This window comes from Mauremys reevesii, linkage group 5 (assembly GCF_016161935.1).
Source record: "Mauremys reevesii isolate NIE-2019 linkage group 5, ASM1616193v1, whole genome shotgun sequence".
Classification (NCBI taxonomy): domain Eukaryota; kingdom Metazoa; phylum Chordata; order Testudines; family Geoemydidae; genus Mauremys; species Mauremys reevesii.
The window spans coordinates 120,851,152-120,868,780 of NC_052627.1; the positions used below are offsets into that span (position 1 = coordinate 120,851,152).

Sequence of the window (17,629 nt, forward strand, 5' to 3'; positions counted from 1 at the left end):
GTATACATCAATATTTTTGCAAGCCCTGTATGAGACATATTTCAATACAGTACTTAACTATATATAGCTTCTTCCCTTTCCCACCCCTTCACAAATGCTTTACTCACCAAAAGGACGTTTCACCAAGTCAAGACAGGAGAGATGGTATGCCTTAGTACAAGATTTCCTGTCACACAATACAAGTTGACCTCCATCCCCACAACGGAAACAGTCATCTTCTGATTCTTTCTTTCCCTCACTTTTTGTTTTACGTCTCCGAGTTCTTTTTTTGGTCTTTTTGCCTTTTTCCTCTGAAGAATTAGTGGAAGAATTCTAAAGAAGGAAATTACAAGTTTTTAATCCCAATTTTGAAAAAGAAAAAAAAATGCTCCATAACTCAGAAAAACATTTTTAAAAGTTAAACAGATCTGATCACTTTATCTCTCAAAAATTAAGTTGCAGTACTAGAAAGGGCCAGAGAAGGGAAAGAAGGATGACTGCAGCACGCACAGCTTCATGCTAGAAGAGATTAAGGCAGCTTGGGCTCCCAGTTCCCATATGTTGGCATTAACTGACTTCCTCATGGGCAGTCACAGCAGGGAGGCCAAGGTTTGATTCACTACAGGGCACTGGGATACCCTCTTATCCCCAGATGATATCCTTGCAAAGTCAAAGCTGAGACAACACATTAGCAGGACACTGTGAAGAAGCCTGCCCTACTGCCACCCATGTGTGCATGTTTGGTGGATAGAGGACTTCAGTCTCTGGAGCTGTCAAGTTTTTCTAACAGTACCAAAAGAATACATAGAAAAAATGTTGGAACTATATTTTAGAAAGCAGAAGAGTGGCAGCATATAAAATAAATGATATCAAGAAACTACATAATCCTTTCCAGATTATAAAATCAAGAGGAGCACTCAATATTAAAAAGGCAAGAAAAATAAAATGGATTTAAAATATTCTAAACTTTCGTATATATTTGATGCAATAGCCTAGAAACCTAGCCCGTGAGTTTGCCAACTAATTGTATGTTGTATAAAAATATTTTTAAACAGTCACTTGAATTAAGGAGAACATCTGCAGTTATGCTAGCTATAAAAAAATGTTATAACAGCCTCAAATTTTAAAGCAAAAATGGTCAATTTTATAATCTGATCTGCTAAATCTAGGTCATGGAACCTCATCCATTAATTCCTGCATCAAGCCCATTAACATCTGGTTGAGTTAGGGCATATATCTTTTAAAAAGTCATCCAATCTCGATCTAAAGACTTCAAGGGATAGAAATCCACCACATTCCAAGATGTGTTTTTCCAGTGGTTTATTATCAGTTAAAAATTTGTGCCTTATTTCCAGTCTGAATGTATGTAGCTTCAACTTCTAGCCACTGAATCTTGTTATGCCTTTAACTTAAAGACTCCTCTACTATTAGAAATCGCCTCCACTCAGACTATGATCAAGTCGCCTATAAATCTTCTCTTTGATAAACTAAATAGACCAAGTTTATTTTAGTCTCTCACTGTAGAGCAGGTTTTCCAGACCTCAAATCATTCTTATAGTTCTTTCCTGATACTCTTCCAGTTTTTCAAAATGTTTTTGAAGAGAGGACATCAGAAATTGACACATTATTCCATGGTCTCACTGATGCTGTACACAGAGGTAATACTGCAACTCTACTGGATATTCCCCAGATTATACATCCAAGGATCAAATTTATTGTCAGTCACAGCATCACACTGAGAACTCATGTTCAGATGGTTATCTCCCATGAGTGACTTACCGTATATACTCGTTCATAAGCTGAATTTTTTTTAGTAAAAAAGCATAACACCAGAGAAGGGGGTCAGCTTATGAACGGGTATAGAGAAGGAGAGGTGGGACACAGCTCCTCCCCCCAACAGAGGGAGTAAGGAGAGGCAACACAGCCAGCAGAGCCAGAAGGAAAGAGGCAGGGCCAGAGTCTCTCCACTTCTGGCCACACTGCTCTCCCCCCAGCCTCCAAAGCAGCTGCAGCTCCATGGCTGCCACTCGTCCCCCCCGAGCACGCTGCAGCCATGCCACCCGTCCCAGCCCACTGGAACACGCTGCAGCCGTGCCGCCCGTCCCAGCCCACTGGAACACGCTGCAGCCGTGCCGCCCGTCCCAGCCCACTGGAACACACTGCAGCCGTGCCGCCCGTCCCAGCCCACTGGAACATGCTGCGACCATGCTGCCTGGTCTGGCCCACTGGAGCAGGCTGCAGCCACGCTGCCCAGCCTGTCAGAGCAGCTCCAGCCAGGTCAGAGACATCCTTTCCTGGCTCTCCTCAGATAAGGTGGGAAGGGATGGGATGGCGAGAGTGTGGAGGTCCCGGGCTAGGGTTGGGGTCATGTGGGGGGTGGTCACAGGGGTTACTCCCTGACTCCCAGCTTCTCTCCCCGCCTGTTTTTATGACATGCTTATTACACACTATTTATTATTAATTATTATTTATCATTACAGTATTTTTATTACATTATGAAAACGGCAACACTCTTCCAAGATCTCACTTTCATAGCTTGTATCACTTTGAATAAGCCTGTTATAAGACAAGATTCCTATGTTTCATCAGGGAGTATCAGATGTGAAACAGCATGAAGGTATTTAAGAAGCCAACTCAAAGAGTTCCTCCTACACAAGCATTCAGGTCTTGAGCAGTCCAGGCAAACAACGCACATCACAACAAAGCTTAAAACTTGTTTTTAAAATTATTATGAAGAACAATACTAGCTGCCTATTTAATTTTAAAAACAGCAAATAATATCCACCTCCCTTTCCATTTCTTATACGGAGTCTTGAAGTTTAAATCTCCTCAGTGTGATAGAGATGCTTGCTTTGATCTACTTAGCTCTTGGAAGTCCAGGGGCTCTGGGCTGCTGGCCCCGTGCAGCCTGGTGTCCCTAGAGACAGCTCTGTCCACCATTAGGGATTTTTTTCCCCGAGAACTCCCTGTAACATTTTGCAAACCCCCAGGGGTTCAAGAACCCCAGTCTGGGAACCACGGCCATAGAGAGACGTTAACTTTTACCAAGGAGATGTCTCCTGATAAAATTCCAGGGTGCTTAGAAAGTTTTGAGGAAACTCCCTCAGGAAATCAGTCTTTGTGCCACATTTTTTAGGATGTGTGGGGAGAAAGAGATGACAGAGGGAGCGATTCTCTTATCCAACAGCAAAATCTTTTAGTCTTTCCCTGTCTTCAGCACCCTACAAAGGGGAGGCAAGCAGCAGCAGAAAAAAGACGGTTACTCACCTTTGTAACTATTGTTCTTCGAGATGTGTTGCTCATATCCATTCCAATTAGGTGTGCGCGCGCCGCGTGCACGTTCGTTGGAAGATTTTTACCCTAGCAACACTTGGTGGGTCGGCTGGGAGCCCCCTGGAGTGGTGCCGCCATAGCGCCGGATATATACCCCTGCCGACCCAACCGCCCCTCAGTTCCTTCTTGCCAGTTACTCCGACAGTGGGGAAGGAGGGCGGGTTTGGAATGGATATGAGCAACACATTTCGAAGAACAACAGTTACAAAGGTGAGTAACCATCTTTTCTTCTTCGAGTGCTTGCTCATATCGATTCTAATTAGGTGATTCCCAAGCCTTACCTAGGCGATGGGGTCGGAGTGAGATGTTGCAGAATGTAAAACTGCTGAGCCAAAGGCTGCATCATCTCTGGACTGTTGAACGAGAGCATAATGTGAGGCAAAGGTGTGGACCGAAGACCAGGTAGCTGCGCGACATATCTCCTGGATAGGTACACGAGCCAGGAAGGCGGCAGATGAAGCCTGAGCCCTGGTAGAATGCGCGGTGATGTGGCTTGGAGAAATATGAGCCAAATCATAGCAAGTGTGGATGCACACCATCACCCAAGATGAGATCCTCTGAGAGGAAACAGATAGGCCTTTCATTCGGTCTGCTATCGCGACAAAGTGTTGGGGCGTTTTCCGAAAGGATTTTGTCTGCTCGATATAAAAAGCGAGCGCTCTACGGACGTCCAGGGAGTGCAACTGATGCTCCCATCGCGTTGAGTGTGACTTCGGGAAGAAGACCGGGAAAAAGATGTCCTGGTTAACATGAAAGGCTGAAACCACCTTAGGGAGGAATGCCGGGTGTGGTTGCAACTGCACCTTGTCCTTGTGGAACACAGTGTACGGCGGGTCTACCGTAAGAGCCCTAAGCTCGGAGACTCGTCTGGCCAATGTAATGGCTAAAAGGAAAGCTGTCTTCCAAGAAAGGTAGAGTAGCGAGCAGGTTGCTAACGGCTCAAATGGGGGAGACATAAGTCTGGTTGGGACCAGGTTGAGGTCCCAGGTCGGGGCTGGGCGGCGTACTTAGGGGTATAGGCGCTCCAAGCCCTTGAGGAACCTCGAAACAATAGGGTGTGAAAACACGGAACAGCCACCTTCCCCTGCGTGGAAGGTAGAGATGGCTGCCAGGTGTACCCTCAGTGATGATACTGCTAGGCCCTGCTGTTTGAGAGACCAGAGGCAGTCCAAAATAGAGGGGAGCAAGACCCAGTGGGAGTAAGATTATGCGTTTCGCACCAGCAGGAGAAACGCTTCCACTTGGCCAGATACGTTGACCGGGTGGAAGGTTTTCTGCTACCCAGGAGAACTTGTTGTACTGATACAGAGCAACGCAGCAGCCACGCCGTGAAGTGAAGGGCCTGCAGGTCCGGGTGGCGAAGTCTGCTGTGGTCCTGAGTTATGAGGTCTGGGTGGAGTGGCAGGGTAATTGGCTATTGACAGGTCGAGCAACGTGGTGAACCAGTGCTGCCTGGGCCACGCTGGAGCGATCAGGATGAGGTGCGCTCTGTCCCTGCGGAGTTTTAGCAGGACCCTGTGAACCAGCGGGAACGGTGGGAAGGCATAAAGGAGCTGGCCCTTCCACGGCATCAGGAAAGCGTCCGAGATCGATCCTGGGGAGAGACCTTGGAAGGAGCAGAACATCTGGCATTTCCTGTTCGCGCGACAAGCGAACAGGTCTAAGTGGGGAAATCCCCAGTTCTGGAAAACAGAATGAATAACGTCTGGGCAGATTGACCATTCGTGAGACAGGAAGGACCTGCTGAATCGATCCGCCAGTGTTGCGAACCCCTGGGAGAAAGGATGCTACCTGGTCTATCAAGTGGGCTATGCAAAAGTCCCAGAGTTGGATGGCCTCCTGACAAAGGGGCGAGGATCGTGTCCCTCCCTGTTTGTTTATGTAGTACATGGCCGTTGTGATGTCTGTAAACACTGAGACACAACGGCCCTGTAACTGATGCTGGAACGCCTGGCACGCCAGGCGGACTGCTCTCAGTTCTCGGACATTTATGTGTAATGTCAGCTCCTGAGGTGACCAGAGGCCTTGAGTACGAATGTGTCCGAGGTGAGCACCCCAGCTGAGAGATGACGCGTCCGTTGTCAGGGACATTGAGGACTGGGGCGGATGGAACGGCAGCCCTGTACACAGCAGGGAGGGAGTTAGCCACCAGTCTAGGGAGCCTAGGGTGCTCGGGGATATGGTGACTATCGTGTCTATTGGGTCCCTGCCGGGGTGGTATACCGAGTTGAGCCAAACTTGTAGAGGGCAGAAGCGGAGCCTGGTGTATTTGGTTGCGAACGTGCAGGCAGCCATATGACCCAGGAGACCGAGACAAGTGCGAGCAGAGGTCATCGGGAAATTCTGTAGACCTTGGATGATTGTTGCCATCGCCTGAAAGCGTGGCTGTGGTAAGCAGGCTCTGGCTAGATTGGAGTCCAGGATAGCTCCTATGAAGTCTAACCTCTGCGTGGGAACCAGAGTGGCTATTTCCACATTGATCATCAGGCCTAGGCGGGTGAATAGGTCCTTGACGATGCCCACATGCTGAGTGACTTGTGTCTTGGAGGCCCCTCAGATGAGCCAATCGTCTAGATACAGAAAAACATGTATCCGACGTCAGCGGAGGTAGGCGGCGACTACGGCCATACACTTTGTAAATACCCTTGGGGCAGGACCGTAAACTGGAAGTGCTGACGGTTGGCTACGAAGCGGAGGAATCTCCTGTGCGGAGGAAAAATGGCGATGTGAAAGTATGCGTCCTTCATATCGAGGGCGGCATACCAGTCTCCAGGAGCCAAGGACGGGATAATGGTCCCCAGGGATACCATGCGGAACTTCAACTTTATCATAAACTGGTTGAGTCCTCGCAGGTCTAGGATAGGTCTGAGACCTCCCTTCGACTTGGGGATTAGGAAATAATGGGAGTAAAACCCCTTGCGCCTTTCGTCCATTGGTACCTCCTCTATAGCTCCCATGGCGAGGAGCGTCCGCACCTCTTGTAAGAGGAATTGCTCATGAGAGGGGCCCCTGAAGAGGGACGGGGTTGGAGGGTGGAAGGGCGGGATTGAAATAAATTGGAGGTGCTACCCATACTCCACCGTGCATACACTATAACTATAAAACTTTGAACTATACACACAAAGAAATAACTAGAGAACTATGAGTAGCTAGGGAGGTGGAGGTCAGTAAAACCGCACTCCACTGTTCCAACGACCGACACGGGCGGTAAGAAGGAACTGAGGGGCGGTTGGGTCGGCAGGGGTATATATCCGGCGCCATGGCGGCGCCACTCCAGGGGGCGCCCAGCCGACCCACCGAGTGTTGCTAGGGTAAAAATCTTCTGACGAATGTGTACGCGGCGCGCGCACACCTAATTGGAATCGATATGAGCAAGCACTCGAAAAAGAACTCACCAGTCCCACTGGATGGTAACAATGTTCACACCTTCCCATGAAGGAAGTGGACAGCATAATGTGTGTACATGTACACACATACACCCCCTTCAGAAAGGGGAAGGGATATATGGTACCATTTCCTTCCATAGCACTTGCTATGGATCTCAGGAGTAGACATCTGATAGTTTTTAGAGGATGTTACTTTATTTGCTAAAGTTTTCATACAATATAACCCCCCTCCAACGGTCACATACTCAAACATACATAATCCCACATATATTTTTGAATACTTACAATATTTTTAACTTAATTTTAGTTTTGAAGGATACTACTTTTAAATTCAGACTACACTTTACATACCTTTGGTCTATCCCCAAGAAATCCACTGCAGTTTGGGGCACCACATTTACAGACAGTTTTTTCATTGCCCAGACAGTCAAGGTTGTAGTTAAAAGTTAGCTCTGTCCCTGAACAAAAGATGAGAGACTGTTTATCATTTCCCTTTAATGAATGTGAAATACGGGATAACAAAATACATCAACAGTTAAGACACAAGTAAATGTTCCACTCTGCTTCTCCCCTTTAATGTCTGGCCTCTGATCATCTATCTTATTTTTTCCTCTGTATAGTTCACAAACATTGATCATGACTAGGTAGATGTCCAGTACAGACTTCTAATATTTATCTTATTCAATTATATGTTTTATATAAATTGATTTGAAACCATCTATGTGTGTACACAGCTGGCCTATGTAAACATGTTTTTATTACTGTTTGCTACATCCTCCCTTCCCCACTCTGATTGTTACACCCACATGCTAAATCTTGTCTCAAAGAATGAAATTCTATTTAAGACAAGGACCATCTTTTGCTATGTATTGGTAAAAGAGCACATCACAGTGGGACCCCAATATTAAATGGGGCCTGTAGGAGCCACCATGATACACATAAGCAATAATAAAAAAAAGCATCCTTTTCTAGGGTTGTTTAAGGCTCAATAGTAAGGATGAGCTTATTAAAGGAAATGCATGAATCCACATTCTCTTCTCTAAGAAGAGAAAACAAACTGAGCTCCCCGAAGAACACTTTGCTGAATTTAATCAGTTAAATCAAACCATAACTGTCTCACATCAAGTCTCATTCGACAGAAATTCAAAGATTTATGTAGCAGTAGAGGTTTAATTTTCATGTATTAAAACACAAACATACAAACCTGCAGGAATATCACACACAGCGAACAGGCCTACACGAGTATCTCCATTCACTGTCCATTTTAGAGTCTCACAATTTGGTTGGCAGCTGTGATTCATAAAACGAGAATAGTTTCCTTTGGGGCCAGCATCAATAATACGGTCCTGGAAATTAGAAGAGTAATAAAATGAAATTTTATTCATCAGAAGAAATTACGTAAGTTATTTTAAAGCGTCATGTAATTTTTGAAGGATATGAATGCTCTTTTCAGCCAAAAGCATGCAAACATGTCAACTTTACATGTTGTACTGAAAACTGTTGTGTCTCACAAACTGGGATGAGACACTCCCAAAGCAATACTCATGATCTCGCTCACATTTTTCCAACATCTATCACAGTCACATGGCAGGATAGGTTTGCTTGTGAGCATGCTGGTTTAGACAGGCAAAAGCTTCAAAAAATAAAAACCAAATTAATCAATTTACTTTTAACTCTGTTTTTGAAACACTTATGTTTTGAAAATACCGTATTAAATAATATTTGTCAATTCACCATTTGTTTGCAGGCATTACAAGTTCCTCACAGACTTCTTTAAAAAAATTATCCTTGTCCAAGCCAAAAAAAGTGTTTAGTAAATTGTCTTTAAGCAACTGCATCCTTACATCCCGTGCGCTTTTAATTTCCACAGCGCCAAAGACACCATATACAATAAAAAAATGAAATAATGAAAGTAGCCTAAAATAGTTATGAAAACATAACTCCTTGAAGAGCTGTTTAAGAATCCTCTATGGTTAGGTAAGTCTTTTGGCATCCTGTGAGATCAGAACCAACAAAAACCTATGCGAAAAACACAGTACCATTATATCTTTAAGGTAGAACGATAGTTTAAGACATGAATAATAAATTCAGAGTTCTTAATTTTTTGAAGCTGGGCAGCAGATGAAGATTTTATGTTGCTGTCTTATATATAAAGGGAAGTGTAACAACCTTTATGTATGCAGTACAAAATCCCTTCTGGCCAGAGGTACAGAATCACTTTACCTGTAAGAGGTTAAGAAGCTCAAATAACCTGGTTGGCACCTGACCAAAAGGACCAATAAGGAAAGAAGATACTTTCAATGGGGGGGGGGGGGGAGGGGGGAGAAGAGGAAGAGAGAGAGGTTTTTTGTGTACTCTTTGTTTGTTCCCTCTGTGGATGGGGAGAGAGACCAGGGCAGGAAAAAACATCTCCTAAAAACATACCTGAAATGAGCATCTAAGATTACAAAAATTTTAAGTAAGGCAAGGAAATGTTAGATTACCTTTGGTTTTAGCTTGTGAATTTTCTCTATGCTAAGAGTGAGTTTTATTCCTGTTTTTGTAACTTTGAAGCTAAGCCTAGAGGGGAATCCTCTGTGTTTTAAATCTTTTATTACCCTGTAAAGTTACCTTCCATCCTGATGTTGCAGAGATGATTCTTTTACTTTTTTCTTTATAACAAAGTTCTTCTTTTAAGAACCTGATTGATTTTCAGTGTCCTAGAAACCAAAGGGTTTGGTTTGTGCTCACATTGTAACCAACTGGTTAGTATATTATCCTCAAGGCTCCCCAGGAAAGGGGGTAAAGGGGCATTTTGGGGAAATAGGGACTTCAAATGGTCCATTTCCTGAATTTTTGTCTAAATCACTTGGTGGTGGCAACAATACTGTCCAAGGACAAGGAAAGGACGTGTGCCTTGGGGAAGTTTTTAACCCTAAGCTGGTAGAAATAAGGTTAGGGGGTCTTTCATGCAGGTGCCCACATCTGTACCCCAAAGTTCAGAGTGGGGAGGGAACCCTGACAGTTGTACTTTACTGAGTTGGGAGGCAAATTACGTATTAATTTGTTGCACTCTGATGTTATTTCAAAAGCAACATATCAGAAAAGACAGTTACTCACCTTTGTAACTGTTGTTCTTCGAGATGTGTTGCTCATATCCATTCCAATTAGGTGTGCGCGCGCTGCGTGCACGTTCGTCGGAAGATTTTTACCCTAGCAACACTCAGTGGGTCGGCTGGGTCGGCCCCTGGAGTGGCGCCATTATGACGCCGGATATATACCCCTGCCGACCCAACGGCCCCTCAGTTCCTTCTTGCCGGCTACTCCGACAGAGGGGAAGGAGGGCGGGTTTGGAATGGATATGAGCAACACATCTCGAAGAACAACAGTTACAAAGGTGAGTAACTGACTTCTCTTCTTCGAGTGCTTCCTCATATCAATTCCAATTAGGTGATTCCCAAGCCTTACCTAGGCAGTGGGGTCGGAGTGAGATGTTGCAGAATGCAAAACTGCTGAGCCAAATGCTGCATCATCTCTGGACTGTTGAACCAATGCGTAATGTGAGGCAAATGTGTGAATCGATGACCAGGTAGCTGCCCGACATATTTCCTGGATGGGAACATGGGCCAGGAAGGCGGCAGATGAAGCTTGAGCCCGAGTAGAATGGGCGGTGAGGTGGCTAGCCGGAACGTGAGCCAAATCATAGCATGTACGGATGCAGGACGTTACCCAAGATGAAAGTTGTTGGGATGAGACCGGTAGGCCTTTCATCCGGTCTGCCACAGCTACAAAGAGCTGAGACGACCTTTGGAAGGGTTTTGTTCTCTCGATATAACAGGCGAGAGCCCTGCGAACGTCTAGGGAGTGCAGCTGTTGTTCTCGACACGATGGGTGCGGCTTCGGGAAAAAGACTGGAAGGAAGATGTCTTGATTGACATGAAAGGCGGACACCAACTTAGGGAGCAAGGAGGGGTGTGGCCGCAGCTGTACCTTGTCCTTATGGAACACCGTATACGGCGGGTTCGCTGTCAGGGCCCGAAGCTCAGATACTCGTCTTGCCGAAGTAATAGTGACGAGGAAGGCTGTCTTCCAGGAAAGGTACAGCAGCGAACAGGTGGCTAGTGGTTTGAAAGGAGCACCCATGAACTTGGCTAGCACCAGGTTGAGGTCCCAGGTAGCGGTCGGGCGTCTAACTTGTGGGTACAAACGTTTCAATCCCTTGAGGAACCTTGAAACTATGGGGTGAGAGAAGACTGATCGGCCATTTTCCCCTGGGTGGAAGGCGGAGATGGCTGCCAGATGCACCTTTATGGAAGAGACCGCTAGGCCTTGTTCTTTCAGGGACCAGAGGTAGTCCAGGACAGTATGAACTGACACCTGCGTGGGGACTGAGTTACGTTGAGCGTACCAGCAGGAGAAACGCTTCCACTTGGCCAGATATGTCATCCTAGTGGAAGGCTTCCTACTGCCCAAGAGCACCTGTTGGACAGACAGGGGCGGCTCTACAAATCAGGCTGCCCCAAGCAGCGCGGAGCGCTGCGCCGCCCTTCCCCAGTCCCGCGGCGGGTCCCCTCTTCCCGCGGCTCCGGCATCCTGGGGAAGGCGGTATTTGGCTCCGGTTGAGCTCCCGCCGGCATGCCTGCGGCAGGTCCACCGGAGCCCGGGACCAGCGGACCTGCCGCAGTCATGCCTGCGGGAGCTCAACCGGAGCCGCGGGAAGACGGGACCCGCCGCAGGCATGACTGCGGCAGGTCCGCTCGTCCCGGGCTCCGGTGGACCTGCCGCAGGCATGCCGGCGGGAGCTCAACCGGAGCCAAATGACGCCCTCCCCAGGATGCCGCCCCAAGCGGGTGCTTGGCCCGCTGGTGCCTAGAGCCGCCCCTGTGGACAGAGGCAGAGCAACGCAACTCAGACTGGATCAACCACGCAGCAACCATGCTGTGAGGTGAAGAGACTGCAGGTCCGGATGGTGAAGTCTGCCGAAGTCCTGTGTTATGAGATCCGGCCAGAGTGGCAGGGGGATTGGGTCGGTCACTGAGAGGCCGAACAACATGGTGTACCAGTGCTGCCTTGGCCACGCTGGAGCAATCAGGATCAGGTGGGTGCTGTCCCTGCGAAGCTTGAGTAGGACTCGGTGGACCAGCGGGAACGGTGGAAAGGCGTAGAGTAGGTGCTTCTTCCACGGGATGAGGAAAGCGTCTGATAGGGAGCCTGGGGAGTGTCCCTGAAAGGAGCAGAACACCTGGCATTTCCTGTTCTCTTGGGAGGCAAAGAGGTCTATGTGGGGAAACCCCCACTTCCGGAAAACAGAATGGATGACATCCGGCCGAATCAACCACTCGTGAGACAGGAAGGATCTGCTGATGCGATCCGCCAGAGTGTTCTGGACTCCTGGGAGAAAGGACGCTACCAAATCGATCGAGTGGGCTATGCAAAAGTCCCAGAGGTGGAAGGCTTCTTGACAAAGGAGGGAGGAGCGTGCTCCACCCTGCTTGTTTATGTAAAACATGACCGTTGTGTTGTCCGTGAACACTGATACACAACGGCCTTGGAGATGCTTTTGAAACACCTGGCATGCTAGACGGACAGCCCTCAGCTCCCGCACATTGATGTGTAAGGCTAGCTCTTGAGTTGACCAGAGGCCTTGAGGTGAGCACCCCAACCCAGAGATGACGCGTCCGTGGTTAGGGCCATTGAGGGTTGCGGTGGGTGGAATGGCATCCCTGCACAGACTAGAGTGGGGTTTAGCCACCAGGTTAGGGAGCCCAGAACCTTCTGGGGAATAGTGAGCACCGAGTCCAGGCTATCCCTGCGTGGCCGGTATACTGAAGCAAGCCAGGTTTGAAAGGGACGGAGGTGTAGCCTGGCGTGTTTGGTCATGAAGGTGCGGGAGGCCATGTGATCTACTAGGCTGAGGCAGTTGCGCACTGACGTTGTTGGGAAGGTTTGAAGTCCTCGAATAATTGTAGCCATTGCTTGAAAACACGACTGCGGGAGGCAGGCTCTGGCCAGATTGGAGTGCAGAACCGCTCCGATGAAGTCTATTCTCTGTGAGGGTGTCAGAGTAGACTTCTCTGTGTTGATCATCAGGCCTAAGCTCCTGAAGAGGTCTTGGATGATGCACAGGTGACGTGACACTTGTAACTGGGAGGTCCCTCAAATGAGCCAATCGTCGAGATACAGGTAGACGTGTACCCGACGACGCCGGAGGGAGGCGGCGACTACGGCCATGCATTTCGTCAACACTCGTGGGGCCGTAGAAAGGCCGAATGGAAGTACGGTGAACTGAAAGTGTTGATGGTTGACCACAAAACGGAGGTACTGTCTGTGTGGTGGATAAACTGCGATGTGGAAGTATTTCTCCTTTATATTGAGGGCAGCATACCAGTCTCACGGATCCAGGGACGGGATAATGGTCCCCAGGGTTACCATGCGGAACTTCAACTTTATCATGAATTTGTTGACCTCTCACAGGTCTAGGATCGGTCGTAGACCTCCCTTTGCCTTGGGGATTAGGAAGTAGCGGGAATAAAACCCCTTGCCCCTCATGTCTTTTGGCACCTCCTCTATGGCTCCCATGGCTAGGAACGACTGGACCTCTTGTAAGAGGAATTGCTCCTGAGAGGGGTCCCTGAAGAGGGACGGGGAGGGAGGGTGGGAAGGTGGGGTTGAAACAAACTGGAGGTGGTATCCCAATTCCACCGTGCGCAGCGATCGGAAGTTAGCTGGGACCAGGCAGGGAGGAAATGGGAGAGGCGGTTGACAAATGGAGGAAAAGGATTCCGGAAAGTAACTGGTGGGCCGTCCTCTGGTGTCCCATCAAAAGTTCTGCTTGGGCCCTGCTGGTGGTTTAGGGGGGGCCTGATTTTGACCCCCTTGGGGGCCAGACTGCCTCCGACGATTCCCTCTACCACGCCTTCTGCTAAAGTCCTGATGCGGCCTAGGCGGGGCGTAAGGGCGGTGTGTCTGGGGCCGGAAGGTCCTGCGTTGGGTCACTGGCATGTGCATCCCCAGCGAGCACATTGTGACGCGATTGTCCTTCAGACTTTGCAATCTGGGGTCAGTCTTGTCTGAGAAAAGGCCCTGGCCTTCGAAGGGCAAGTCCTGAATAGTTTGTTGTTTCGGGAGGAAGGCCTGAGACCTGTAGCCAGGAGATACGCCTCATTGTCACTCCTGACGCCAGAGTTCTGGCTGCAGAGTCCGCTGCATCCAGAGAGGCTTGGAGGGAGGTTCTTGACACCTTTTTACCCTCCTCAAGTAGGGCGTAAATTCTTGACGGGACTCCTGGGGAAGAAGCTCCGTAAACTTTCCCAAGGACATCCACTTGTTAAAGTTATACCTACTTAGGAGGGCTTGTTGGTTTGCCACCCTAAGTTGAAGGCTCCCGGCCGAGTATATTTTGCAGCCTAGGAGGTCCATGCGCCTAGCCTCCTTCGACTTAGGAGCAGGGGCTTGCTAAGCTGGATGCCCAAGGGTTCATGCCATGTTGAATGAATGCTGTTAAAATAACCACAGACTGGAGGAAGTTGTGTACCAGAGAAAGTGGCTTTGGCAAAACAAATAAAAAATGAAGTGAATTTAGTACTCCTGAAAAGTTTTGGACAATGATCTTGGAGATTAAGGATATTCAAAGAACAGATCCAACACAGACCTCAACAATGCAAGGTACCTCAGATTGTCTCCACACCTTTAACATTGAGAAGTTAGCTTAGTCTCCATAGTCACTCAAGCTGTGGCCTTTTTGCTGAGACTGACAATTAGTTCTAATAATAGAGGAGGTTTCTATACCATGGACATCTGTCAATCACAAATAGAATTGAGACCACCAACTCATTTCACATAGGCCACTGAATAACCACCAGATGGTAATGACTTTCGGTCACTATTAACTTGGGCCATATTCAAACCAGTGACCTAGAGGTGAAAGACTCCATCTCCTATTACAGATCTCCTGCTCTAGTGCCTGGGCTAAATTAGTTTCAGGTGTCAAAGGTAGCTTGACAGGCAGTTGCTGACTCCTCTTAGAAAACTATTCTATTTAGGGGTAATTTTGCTTATAGTCTACTTTTTATTTATTTTCCCCTGACGCTCCCTTTCATTCACCGACTGCACTACTAGAGAGCAAGGAGGTGGGTGAGTGTAGAGATATTCATACCCCTTTGAGGGGACCATGTATTTTCTCTCTACTCCCCCGACTGTGGGGGGAATCGAGGCTGGGGATTGCCAAATGGTGTCCGCATTTGCCTGTATGGTGCGGATAAATGGGAGAGCCACTCTAGTAGGTGCGTCAGCCAAAAGGATGTCCACTACAGGGTCCTCTATTTCAGGGACCTCCTCCACCTGTAAGTTCATATTTTGAGCCACTCGTCTCAAGAGGTCTTGATGGGCCCTTAGATCAATTGGCGGAGGGCCTGAGGAGGATGTTCCTGCCACCGCCTCGTCTGGCGAGGAGGAAGAGGAGAGGCCAGGGACCAGAGGGTCCTGTGGGGGCTCCTGTTCTTGAGGACAAGTATCAGAGGGGTAGCCGTGTTAGTCTGGATCTGTAAAAGCAACAAAGAATCCTGTGGCACCTTATAGACTAACAGATGTTTTGCAGCATGAGCTTTCGTGGGTGAATACCCACTTCTTCTTCTTCTTCACTTGCATCCGAAGAAGTGGGTATTCACCCACGAAAGCTCATGCTGCAAAACGTCTGTTAGTCTATAAGGTGCCACAGGATTCTTTGTTGCTTGTTCTTGAGGAGCGTCATTTGCGTCAGGTGGGACCTGGGTATCTGCAGGTGGTATCGGAGCCTCATCCGTGCCCATGGGGGGGGGGGGGGAAAGAGGAGGGCTTACTGTCGCCTCTGGCACCTGGTGTTCTGACGGGGCCGATCGTGGAACCACTGAAGGAGCACCTTGTGCTTGGTGGTATGCCCACGGTGTACAGAAGGACCAGTGATGGGGTCCTTGCTCGTGGTTCTGGCTCTCGGGAAATATATGGCTGGGGACATCCGAGTCGCGCTCCTGAGGATAGGAAGCGCTACCAGCCTGCGATGACACCGATGTGACAGACACGGTGGTGCTGACAGACCCTGAGAGGGAGCCACGATTCTGGTTGTTCTTTCCCAGGGCGGTACTGGGGAGTGGTACCGGGAGCTATAACGGTACCGCGAGCGAGTCCGGGACCTGCGACCGTAGCAGTGCCGAGAGGTCGACTGGGATCTCGAGTCCCTTCATCTGGAGCGACTGCGAGATGTACGGTGCCGAGAGTGGTTCCGTGAGTCGGATTGGTACCAGGAGTATCTGGCCGGCAAACGAGAGGCCGAACGGTGCCGAGAGTGCGACCGGTACCGCGATGGAGAGTGGTGCCGGGACTGCGAGCGGCACCAGGGGTGGGATTGGCGTGATCGAGAGCGTCGGTGAGACCGTGATCTTGAACAATGTCTCTCTGTTGGTCTGACGGAGGGTGGCCTTACCAGGGTCGGTTTCCGGATGGATTGGATGACCCGCACCGGCGGTGCCGGGGGTTGAGGCTGTGCAGACTCTGTCATAGCTATGAGCTCCCTTGCCGTGGAGAAGGTCTCTGGTGTAGAATGGAGAGCAAGCTGAACCACAGCATGAGCCAGGGAGCTGTAAGGCACCGGACTCAACGGCCCTTGTGGGACCGGAATCAACGGTGCCGCGCTTGGCAGTGCCACAGTTGGCGGTGCCGTGGCAGATGACTGTGCCGGGCGATCCGTCTTCGATGAGCGCTCCTTCTGTGGAGCTGAAGCAGCTGGAACCGTATGTTGCTTCCTGGGTCTCGGGGACAGGGAGTGGTGCCGAGCAGATATCGGTGCCGGTAAGGGTCGGTGCCGGGGCTCTTTCTCGGTACCGGAGTGGTCCGGAACCGAAGGGGCGCTCCTTACAGATGCAGCCTGTTGAGCGCTCGGTACCGACGGTGCAGGACTAAGTGCCGACTCCATGAGGAGCTGTTTCAGTCGAAAGTCCCGCTCCTTCTTCGTCCTCTGTTTAAATGATTTGCAGATGCAGCACTTATCGGGAAGGTGGATCTCCCCGAGGCACTTGAGGCAGGAGTCGTGGGGGTCCCCTATTGGCATCGGCTTTTGGCACGCCGAGCACGGTTTGAATCCCGGTGACTTGGGCATGAGCCCGCACTGGGGTGGAGGAAAGGGGCTAATCCCCGATCCCCCCTTAAACTATATACACGAACTATATATACAACTAATACTAACTATAACTATAAGAACTCGAACTATAAACACAATTAACAGCAAAGAACTACGAGTAAGCTAGGGACGTGGAGATCAGCAAAGCCGCGCTCCACAGTTCCAACGACCGTCATGGGCGGTAAGAAGGAACTGAGGGGCCATTGGGTCGTCAGGGGTATATATTCGGCGCCTTAACGGCGCCACCCCAGGGGGCGACCCAGCCGACTCACCGAGTGTTACTAGGGTAAAAATCTTCCGATGAACGTGCCCCCTGGAGTGGCGCACGCACACCTAATTGGAATCGATATGAGCAAGCACTCGAAGAAGAAAAGGAAGTATTTAAATGACTTTATTAAAACTTCATCCTTGTAATTTAGGGCCAGTTTATATTGCGTGTGTGTAATTATTCTGACTGTGTGTGTGTAAATCTAGTAACTTAGTCAGCAAATGGCTAGTTACAGGCTTGACTGGTCATTTGCATACAGTTATCACATCTGCATGCATGCACGTTTTGGGCATGCAAATGTATGGATATTTTTGAAAAACTGACCCCAACAACCTCAGGCTGTTGGCTACATCAAGGGTCAATTACAAATTTCCAGTATTGATATTTAAAACTATGTAATGGTGTGTTAGTTTTTTACCCCTTTATTGAATCAAGTAACTGGATGGTTATAGCTTAATCTTCATTAGGTGATGAGCTACTTCTTTGATAGTAACTAAATCCTACAGGACAAAGTAAGAGCGTATGCAGAGACAC

At 48.8% G+C, this 17,629-nt stretch overlaps 1 protein-coding gene across 5 annotated transcripts in view; it reads right to left on the reverse strand.

The window, feature by feature from the left end:
• NSD2 (nuclear receptor binding SET domain protein 2) overlaps positions 1–17,629 on the reverse strand; it is a 172,445-nt gene that overhangs the window by 7,180 nt on the left and 147,636 nt on the right. For all 5 annotated transcript variants that reach the window (XM_039541944.1, XM_039541941.1, XM_039541942.1 and 2 more), the window contains 3 exons: positions 7,903–8,044; positions 7,050–7,156; positions 108–312 (listed from right to left, as the gene is read on the reverse strand). In XM_039541944.1, coding sequence (XP_039397878.1) covers positions 108–312; positions 7,050–7,156; positions 7,903–8,044 — 454 coding nt within the window. The remainder of the gene's footprint in view (positions 1–107; positions 313–7,049; positions 7,157–7,902; positions 8,045–17,629) is intronic.